This window comes from Drosophila willistoni (assembly GCF_018902025.1).
Source record: "Drosophila willistoni isolate 14030-0811.24 chromosome XL unlocalized genomic scaffold, UCI_dwil_1.1 Seg141, whole genome shotgun sequence".
NCBI lineage: Eukaryota > Metazoa > Arthropoda > Insecta > Diptera > Drosophilidae > Drosophila > Drosophila willistoni.
Window position 1 is genome coordinate 13,761,233 of NW_025814052.1, and position 10,268 is coordinate 13,771,500.

At 43.7% G+C, this 10,268-nt stretch overlaps 3 protein-coding genes across 4 annotated transcripts; 2 read left to right on the forward strand and 1 right to left on the reverse strand.

Moving 5' to 3' along the window:
* The first annotated feature begins 366 nt into the window (after positions 1 to 366).
* On the forward strand, positions 367 to 7,581 carry LOC6641340 (DNA-directed RNA polymerase III subunit RPC1). 2 transcript variants are annotated; one of them, XM_002064293.4, is made up of 7 exons: positions 411 to 626; positions 689 to 2,547; positions 2,617 to 2,762; positions 4,992 to 5,409; positions 5,482 to 5,917; positions 5,986 to 7,021; positions 7,086 to 7,581. In XM_002064293.4, exons 1-7 carry the CDS (start codon positions 583 to 585, stop codon positions 7,290 to 7,292), a joined length of 4,146 nt encoding a protein of 1,381 aa, XP_002064329.1. In that variant the 5' UTR covers positions 411 to 582; the 3' UTR covers positions 7,293 to 7,581. The 2 variants fall into 2 exon arrangements, with proteins under 2 accessions (XP_023030925.1, XP_002064329.1); XM_023175157.2 differs by lacking the exons at positions 4,992 to 5,409; positions 5,482 to 5,917; positions 5,986 to 7,021; positions 7,086 to 7,581 and adding an exon at positions 2,841 to 2,936 and having other exon boundaries at positions 367 to 626.
* On the reverse strand, positions 2,933 to 3,810 carry LOC6641341 (brachyurin). The gene is made up of 2 exons (XM_002064294.4): positions 3,727 to 3,810; positions 2,933 to 3,664 (listed from the first exon to the last, which is right to left on the reverse strand). Exons 1-2 carry the CDS (start codon positions 3,808 to 3,810, stop codon positions 2,933 to 2,935), a joined length of 816 nt encoding a protein of 271 aa, XP_002064330.1.
* Positions 7,582 to 8,139: 558 nt separating the features above from the next.
* LOC6641342 (integumentary mucin A.1) lies at positions 8,140 to 8,667 on the forward strand. The gene has a single exon (XM_002064295.1). It carries the CDS (start codon positions 8,140 to 8,142, stop codon positions 8,665 to 8,667), a length of 528 nt encoding a protein of 175 aa, XP_002064331.1.
* The last annotated feature ends 1,601 nt before the right edge of the window (positions 8,668 to 10,268 follow it).

The following is a 10,268-nucleotide window of genomic DNA, read 5'->3' on the forward strand; positions in this document are numbered from 1 at the left end:
ATATTCGCCCTACATTTTTGGCCTCTCGCCGTAACTTTTTGCCCTGTCGCCGCAACCACCCGAAGCAACTCGAACATGTTCGCACCACCAATTGTGCTCATAGTAAACAGACCTCTTAAATATGAGTAATTAAAGCGCAAAATAGTGTTACAAAATACTGGGGGCCAAAAAGTAATAGATAATCGATAAGGGGGACATTTCGTGTATTCTTAATATTTGAATTGATTTTTTTTCAAAGTTGAATCGTTGGCATCGGCAGATTTAAACAACCTATTTAACTGCCCATAACCCAATTAACTGCCAAGCTTCGAGAGCACTTACTGGTGGCCACATCTTGTCTCCTCTTAAGACTCGCTGTCACATTTGTATTCGCCTTCAATCAAGTGGAGACTTGGAGAAATCTGAACCCTTTTTAAATGTGCGCGCCCCGGTGTTTCTTAGTGTGACCGTATCTAAGGGATTCTGACTCTGGCCACACTAAGCCAACAATTCGACGTGCCGACAAAAAATGTGTTTTTGTTTTTAATTAAAATAATTAAAAAGCAGAGAGTTTCAATTAAAATCAAAGATTTGTTTATAGCCATGCCGAAGGAACAGTTTCGTGCTTCAGCGCTAAATAAGAAAATGTAAGTCGAGTGCGCTCTATTCGCTTCTATTCTATAATATAATATTTAAAATTTATCGACAGCTCACATGTGCAGTTTGGTGTCAGTGGAGCTGACCAGATCCAGCAGGAGTCGCTGGTCCGGATCATCTCGAAGAATTTGTACCAGGCACAACGACAACCAGTGCCCTATGGCGTCCTGGATCGCCGGATGGGCATCAGCACCAAGGATGCCGTCTGCGAAACCTGTGGGCAGGGTCTGAACGAGTGCATCGGTCACTTTGGTTACATGGATCTGGCCCTGCCCGTTTTCCATATTGGACACTTTCGCTCCACGATTAATATCCTGCAGATGATATGCAAGTCATGTGCCCATGTAATGCTTAAGATGGAGGATCGCAATATTTTCGAAAAGAAGTTGCACAATCCGAATTTCTCGTACTTGGGCAAGAAGGCTCTGCATGCCCAGATGCTGGCCAAGGCCAAGAAGGTGACCAAGTGTCCGCATTGTGCCGCCCCCAATGGGGGTGTGAAGAAGGGTCCCGGTCTGCTAAAGATTCTGCATGATCCGTACAAGGGACGCAAAGTGGATGCCATCTATAAGAATACCTTGGAGGAGATGCTGCGCTCCACGGAGCTAAATCGCGATCTTAATCTCACACTTAGCAATTACAGCACGGCCGAGGAACTGACGCCCCTGATGGTGCTCGATCTATTCGAACAGATACCTCAGAAGGATGTGCCCTTGCTGGGCATGTGTTCCCGGGGTGCCCATCCCAAGCATTTGATAGTTACGAGAGTGTTTGTCCCTCCCGCTTGCATACGGCCTTCTGTTCTGTCCGATGTCAAGGCAGGCACAACCGAAGATGACCTCACAATGAAGCAAAGTGAGATTCTCCTCATCAACGATGTGATTCAACGGCATATGGCCACGGGCGGAAAGATCGAACTCATCCACGAAGACTGGGATTTTCTGCAGTTGCATGTGGCCCTCTATTTCCACAGCGAGATCAGTGGAATTCCCCTCAATATGGCGCCCAAGAAGACCATGCGAGGCATAGTCCAACGTCTGAAGGGTAAACAGGGCCGCTTCCGTGGTAATCTCTCTGGCAAACGTGTGGATTTCAGTGGACGCACTGTGATCTCACCGGATCCCAATCTGATGATCAATCAGGTGGGTGTTCCGGTGCGAGTTGCCCGCATCCTTACCTATCCGGAGCGTGTCAATCCGGCCAATATACGTCACATGAAGCAACTTGTTCGGAATGGTCCAAGTCTTCATCCGGGAGCCAATTACGTCCAGCAGCGTGGTTCCAGCTTCAAGAAGTATCTGGCCTATGGTAATCGCGAGAAGGTAGCCCAGGAACTGAAATGCGGCGATATAGTGGAACGGCATTTGCGGGACGATGACATTGTCCTGTTCAATCGCCAGCCCTCGCTCCACAAGATGTCCATTATGTGCCATCGAGCCAAGGTGCAGCCGCAGCGAACGTTCCGCTTCAATGAGTGTACCTGCACGCCGTACAATGCCGATTTCGATGGGGATGAGATGAATCTGCACTTGCCACAGACCGAGGAGGCCCGAGCCGAGGCCATTATTCTGATGGGCAATCAATCGAATCTGGTTACACCCAAGAATGGTGAGATTCTGATTGCCGCAACCCAGGACTTCATCACCGGTGGCTATTTGCTCACCCAGAAGGAGGTTTTCCTTACCAAAGAAGAGGCCATGCAATTGGCCGCCTGCTTTTTATCCAATGACGACTCTACCATGCGTATCCAAATGCCCCCACCGGCCATCCTGAAGCCCCGACGGCTTTGGACGGGCAAACAGATCTTTAGCCTGCTAATGCGTCCCAATAGCGACTCCCCCATACTCCTCAACATGGTCTGCAAGGGTCGCAACTATGCCGGCAATCTGGATCTCTGTAACAATGACTCATGTAGGTGGCATAAGAGAAACACTTCATTTCATTGAATAATCCTATCGAATCATCTCTCCCATTGCTTAGGGGTTCACATACGCAACTCGGAACTGATGTGCGGGGTAATGGACAAGGCCACCTTGGGATCGGGCACCAAACAATGCATCTTCTATTTACTTCTCCGTGATTTTGGCGAAGCATTTGCCACCAAGGCCATGTGGCGTTTAGCCAGGGTAAGTTGAAATTGGAATTGATTTTCCATGGATGGTTTACCCAATTGATAAGCCATCCATTCGATCATATTCACGTAGCTTTCTTATCTTATCTCTGTGGGCCCAAGGAAATTCGATTTGTTTGTTGGTTTTTGCAATATTTATTTACGAAAAGTCAAGGAAATTCCGGATTAACTCAGCGCTAGGCCAGTGGTGTCTGCGATGTACTCCAGGAACGAGGTGAGACGCACATAGCCCGATGGATAGCCGGCAGTGCACTGATCCTCGGCCACAAATGAATTGATACCAATCTGGACATAGCGGCTGGAACTCGAATCGTACATGATCAATGGACCACCCGAATCGCCGCTACAGGTGGACATTTTGCTGCCGGCATCGCCTTGACAACAGAGAGTCGACTGAAGCACGACTCCGGCCCCAAAGATGGCCAAACACTGGTCATTGGCAATGACCTGCACATGGGCATAAAGGAGTACTTGCGAATAATCCAAGTACTCGTCATCCATCAGGCCGAAACCCGTAATGGTGGCCGTGGTGCCCACAAATGTGTTACTGGCCTGCGAATTGGTTACCAATTGAATGGGCTGCACATTCGAAGTGAACACTAGCTGCTTGGGCAAATGGATAAGGGCCACATCGTTGTTCATCTTGTCATTGTAATTGGGATGCACATAAAGCTCTGTGGCCGTCATATTCAGGGCCTGCTCATCTTCAAGTTCCACGGTGCCGAAGAGTAGGAAAAGCGAATCATGGCCATAGGCACAATGAGCAGCTGTTAGCACCCAGGTGTCTGAAATTATGGAGCCACCGCACAACAAATCATCCCATTCATCACGCTTCAGTATCACATGCCATGGAAATTGGCCAACCACCGCTTCCTTTCCCGATATAATACGTCCTTGCTATAAACATATGAGATTGGAATACCACAATCCTTTCCACACACACTCAGAGAGATACTTACGATTCCCAGTTCTGTGGGATTTGCCAAAATACCATTTGAAGCTATAGTCGCTGCTATTATCAGGATCAGCCATAGATTTGCCATGTTGGAGTTGACTGCTGCGTCGTCTGCGTTGTCTGCTACAGTTTTCGCAATTAAATGTTTTAGCCAACTTCAAGTTGCTACCACTTATAGAGTATATTTCGATCATTGTTGCCCCCCACCCACCCCCACTCCCCGTCACCGCTTTAGCAGCCATTGGTCTGCTGTCATTTGGCTTGTGTCTTGTACAATTTGCCATTAACACGGCCACTTCGGTTGCGCTGTTTCTCTCCATGATAAGATTAATTACTCACACGGCAATTTTTATATTTTCATTTAATTTTTTTCTTTTTTTTTTGTGTGTGTTTTTGACGCTATTTCTGAGTGACGTGAGCTGCTGCTGCTGCTTCTGGACGCTCAAATTCTTTTGTCCAATAAACAAGGTTGATCAAGGGGTCTTGAAATATTGAGGGGGGCACAGGGGATTTCTTATCAACGACAAGTTTTTACTTGTGATTTTACACTGACCATCAAGAGAAAACCTTTTTCCATCTGTCTGAAAATAATTATATACTTATAGAGAGTTCGAAAAGGTAAATCCTCGATAAATCCTCACAAATCCTTTCTTCATCTAAAATTACAAAGCGTAAATCTGAATTTTTTCTAGATCTTTTCAATGTGTTTTAACTTGGATTTGCAAGGTTTTTACATTTAAATTCTCATTAATCTTAAATAGTAGAGTTCGTTATGTTTCTGAGTTGTTTCGAATTCATAGAAAGAACTTTACATGTCTGTGTACTTACTCCAAAAGTTTTGAAGGCCTAAACAAATTCTCAGATCTCTCTTGTTCATTTAAAGCCAATTAAATTTGATGTTTCTTAGCCAAAACTACAATCATGAGTCACTTCTTTAGCAAACATTGTTAATTCATGATAAGACTAAGATTTCCCAGTACCCCAAACCAAAAAATGTTTGATAAGTTTGGCTAGATTTCTGGCAAAGGTAAAGTAAACCTTTGCAGGTTAGTGCCATTTTGTGGCGATTTTAGTGAATTAAGAGGCAAAACAACACAAGGGATTTGCCCCATATCGTTTATCTGCCGACAGACATGGAATACTTTCGCCAGAAAATGTATTCAATTGGGCCCATGACGGCATTTTATTGACTTGTTTGTGTTGGCCAGAGTTACATGGAATCCCAAAAACCTAGAAAGTGATATTAATATAAACTTTGTTTGCTTGCAGATTGCCTCGTTCTTTATACAGAATCGTGGCTTCTCCTTTGGCATTAGCGATGTGACGCCCAGCAAGAAGCTACTGCAGCACAAACAGGTGCTGCTCGATCGCGGCTATGCCAAGTGCAATGAGTACATTGACAAACTGAAGGCGGGAACACTGCAATGCCAGCCTGGTTGTTCGCCGGATGAGACATTGGAGGCGGTTATGCTGCGCGAGTTGTCCGGCATACGTGAGCAGGCGGCCAAGACTTGTTTCGCTGAGCTGCATCCCACGAATAGTGCCCTGATCATGGCACTGAGTGGTTCGAAGGGTTCCAATATCAATATCTCTCAGATGATTGCTTGTGTGGGTCAGCAGGCCATAAGTGGCAAGCGTGTGCCCAATGGTTTTGAGGATCGTGCTCTGCCCCATTTCGACAAACATTGTAAGTAGAGCAAGTCCTTCGACTTCGATTTTGCGATTCTATAGACTGATGCATTGATTCTTCTTCTTGCAGCTGCCATACCAGCGGCTCGTGGTTTTGTGCAAAACAGTTTCTATTCGGGCCTAACACCCACCGAATTCTTCTTTCACACCATGGCTGGGCGTGAGGGTCTGGTGGATACGGCTGTGAAAACTGCCGAGACTGGCTATTTGCAGCGTCGTCTGGTCAAGTGTCTGGAGGATCTGGTGGTCCACTATGATGGCACCGTACGAAATGCCATCAACGAAATGGTCGATACTATTTATGGTGGCGATGGTCTTGATCCCGTTTCCATGGAGACACGAAACAAGCCTGTGGATCTGGTCCATCAGTATGATAATCTGCGTGCCCAAAAGCCACGTGGCGAACAGAAGCCACTCTCATCCACAGAGATTCTTTCTGAAGTGGAAACGATACTCAAGCAGCCTGAATTTGCAGAGGCCCGATCCGACTTCAAGGCGGATGTGAAGTAAGCTAAAAGTTGTCCCTAAAACCAACAATTTCTATATATATTATGAATGAATTTCGTGTTTACAGCAAACATCTGAACAGTGTGGCAAAACGTATTGAGGGCATTCACAAGAAGTATTTGGCCCACGGTGATTTGTGCCATCAAATTGAAGCGGTTAGTGGCGAACAGTTGTTGGAATACCTGCGTCGCATCAACGAACGCTACAATCGAGCTGTCAGCGAACCGGGCACTGCTGTGGGTGCCATTGCCGCCCAGAGTATAGGTGAGCCCGGCACACAGATGACCCTGAAAACGTTCCATTTCGCTGGCGTTGCCTCGATGAACATTACCCAGGGAGTGCCCCGCATTGTGGAGATTATCAATGCCACCAAGACCATATCGACCCCAATTATAACCGCTGAACTGCGAAATAACACCAGCATGGAGTATGCCCGCCAGGTGAAGGCCCGCATCGAGAAGACAACGCTGGGGGAACTCTCATCCTATGTGGAAGTGGTGTGTCGCGCTTTCAGCTGCCATCTGGTTATTGGCATCGATATGGCGCGCATTAAGGTGCTGGGACTGCACATCAATCTGGACACCATTGTGGCCAGCATATTGAAGTCACGTTTGCGCATCAAGCCGAATCAGGTGGAGGTGGCCTCCAAGAGTTCGCGCATCATTGTGCGTGTGGAGGCAACACGAACAGCCACCATCAATGCGGAACTCTCCCGTTTGGCCATTAGCATCCAAAATGTTGTGGTCGCCGGCCTGCCCAACATAAATCGAGCTGTCATAGCAGTCGACGACACCGTCCAGCCGCACACCTACAAGCTGTGCATCGAGGGCTACGGCCTGCGCGAAGTCATTGCCACGTACGGCATTATTGGCAAACGGACGCGGAGTAACAACATTTGCGAAGTCTTTCAGACGCTGGGCATCGAGGCGGCACGCACCATCATAATGAGCGAGATCACGGACGTGATGGAGGGACACGGCATGAGTGTCGATTCGCGGCACATTATGCTCCTGGCCAGCCAGATGACAGCCCGCGGTGAAGTGTTGGGCATTACGCGGCATGGTCTGGCCAAGATGCGGGAAAGTGTTTTCAATTTGGCATCGGTAAGCATAGAATCTGCCATCAATTTGTTTATTCTTTCATACTCTCTCTTGTCCTTTTTTGCAGTTTGAGAAAACAGCCGATCATCTGTTTGATGCCGCCTACTATGGCCAGACGGATGCTGTCAATGGTGTATCCGAGCGTATTATTCTCGGCATGCCAGCTGGCATTGGCACGGGAATCTTCAAGCTACTGCAACACCACGAGGACAAGGAGGTTCCACCCATCGAGCCGACCATATTCGGTAGCTTGGGCCTGAAGCCAGTTTTCTAGCAGCACGAAAAGACGCCGCTCACTCCACTCAGTTCCTGTGACTATTCTAGTGCGTACATTAGTTCTTACAATTAGTAATTAGTCACTTACAATAAAATCAAGTGCCGGACACAACCTCAGGTTGGGCTTCTATCATGATCTTAATGCAAAATGGTCTAGACCTAAGACTCGACTGACTGTTTTGACTGGTTTTATGCTGTTATTTATATTTTTAAATACAATTGTTAACCAAATTGGCAGCAAATTTACTCGACACCTTTTAAATAATAAATATTTAAAGTCAAATCAATTGTTAATAAAGGATTTTGTTTTAATATCTTTAAATTGTAGAAAAACATGTAGAAAAATTGCCTCTTTCAAAGGGTTTTAGTTTCGATCTTAGGCACTATTATAAAATATACAACAGATGTATGAAACAAAGGAAACAACTGTACAAAAGATTAGCTATATATATATATTTTCGACAACTTTAATCTGGCAATTTTGCTTTGACTCTTCCATTGTTTTAGTAAGAAAAAAAAATTCCCTTTTGCAAGAATCAATTTCTGTTAAATATTTACCTCGCTTGTTTATTAAAGTGCTAGAACACATTTCTTTTTTGGAAACAGTTGTGCGGCCGATAACAATGGAACATAAACTTGTTTATGTTACGATTCGCCAACTAGCAAAGATCTAACTTATGGATACAATTGGTATTTCGATAATGGGAAGATGATACCCAAGAGAATAAATATTTACATATGCCCGAGAATGTATTTTGATGGAAAAGTTGCCTATAAAAAGTCGGCTTTAATCCGAAGATGAGTACAGTTCATTGTAGTCTTGACACAAGAAAACTTCAATGAGTATGAAATTTGTGTTTTGTTTTGGCCTGCTGATTGGCCTGGTGGCGCTTTGTGGCAATGTCAAGGCGCAGGGCACTCCAACAAGTCCGACGACGCCCACCACTCCGCCAACCAGTCCGACCACACCTACCACACCTCCAACGAGCCCAACCACGCCGCCGACGAGCCCAACAACACCCACCACGCCACCAACCAGCCCAACCAGCCCAACTACACCCACCACACCTCCAACTAGCCCCACAACACCAACCACTCCTCCAACTAGTCCAACAACGCCAGCTGAGACAACTCCAACAACAACGCAAGCAACTCCCAAGGCCTCCACTTTGTCCCCTGCAGAAAGAAGGAGGAGGAGGTTCCGCCGTCGTCGCAGGATCGAACGCGAAGAAAGGAGAAGGCGTCAGAGGAGGAGACGTCAACGCAACCGCAGGCTACGTCGTAACGAAAACACTGGAATTCGGCGAAAAGTTCATATCTTCCGCAGGAGAGAAGGTCTAAGGAGCGAAGCTTTTGATGATGAACTATTTTGAGCTAAATTGAATACCTCGAATAATGAATAAAATGTGTACTATGAACATATATGTATATTGGGTTTTACTTTTACTAATGAAGCTATCACTTTGTTTTAGCATAAAGAACTAACTCTTGGGTTCACTCCGGTATAGTAAGCTCTGTCAATCTTTTCCCCTTCATTGAGTTGCAATTCTCAACTAGTTTCAGCCTTAAAGATATGATGTGGCCATTGCAAGGTCTGCTGATGATAGAACTTGGTTCTTCTTGAGCTCCTAAACTTGAATGCAAGGTTTGACATAAAGATCAGGAATATATATAGTTAATAGAGTTGGAAACGTCTTCGTCTCTAAGTTACAAACCTTATAATACTCTCTACCAAGGACATGTAAAGGCAAAGAGATATTTAAGTTCATGCACATTGAAATTTATCAAACTTATCAGTTAAATCTATGTATATATAAAACTGATTGATTGATTGATTAAGGGGGTTTCTACCTTGTTGGGCCGAAAAGACGCTGTTAAGTAAGAATTTTTTTTTCAGAAAAGTATAATAGATCAAGGAATGAAATTTTTCACAGTTGTTGTAAAAACTTTATTTTATAGAAAATGAAAATTTTTTCTTAATCTAGACATTTTTCCGCAGCGCTGGTAGTAGAATTGGGTAAAAAGGATAAAATATGAAAAAGTTATGAGCTTTTTTAGAAAAAAATTTCTATTTTGCCTATATTTCGTTACTAAATAATTTTTTAAATTAACAATTTCCAATATTTTTAGCCATATTTCTACTACCAGCGCTGAACAATATCCTAAAGAACATGTGTAAAGAATTTCATAGCGATTGGTTAATTTTTGCGCCCTGTAGGACTTCCACGAGCTCCAAAAATCTAGTTTTGAGAAAAAGACGTTTGAAAATTTGCGCTCCGGCACAGAGCGCTTGAGACCACTCAACTTAACGGCTGACAACTTTCGTAATTTTACAGATTTCAACTTAACATTTTTACACAGTATTCTTGAAACATATACCTATCCAAAAAGGGGGAAAAAAATTGAAATTTGTTATAACACAAGGTAGAAACCCCCCTTAAATACTTGCCTTACTTACAGTGGATTCATTTAGATTTTATATCAGAAATCAAACTTGTTCCATTAATCTTTTCAAATTTACATATATTTGTATATGTAGTATGTATTTAATATATTTCAATTTTGGACTTACATAATTTTCGCAGACATTCATTATTACATGGGGGATTTGTTTTTGCTTTGCATATTAATTAACGTACACAGTTTACCATTTGAATAAATTCTAAATGTAAGTCTAAAATTACATATTTTATATTCAATTAACACAAATGGGTTATATAGGGCGAAAAAAAAGAAAAAAAAACTAAACAAATTCGTAGTATATATCTAAATGTAATTCTATTAGTGCTTTAGTAAACTTACTAAATGAGCATACACATAGAGATAGTTTGCCATTACATATATATAGTAGAAATATAGTATAGGTAGTATCAGAGCTTAGCATTTGGTATTGAGCCACATACATATATACATACATAGACGTATATATATATGTATATCTAATCTAAAGACACACAAACAAATAGAAAAGCAA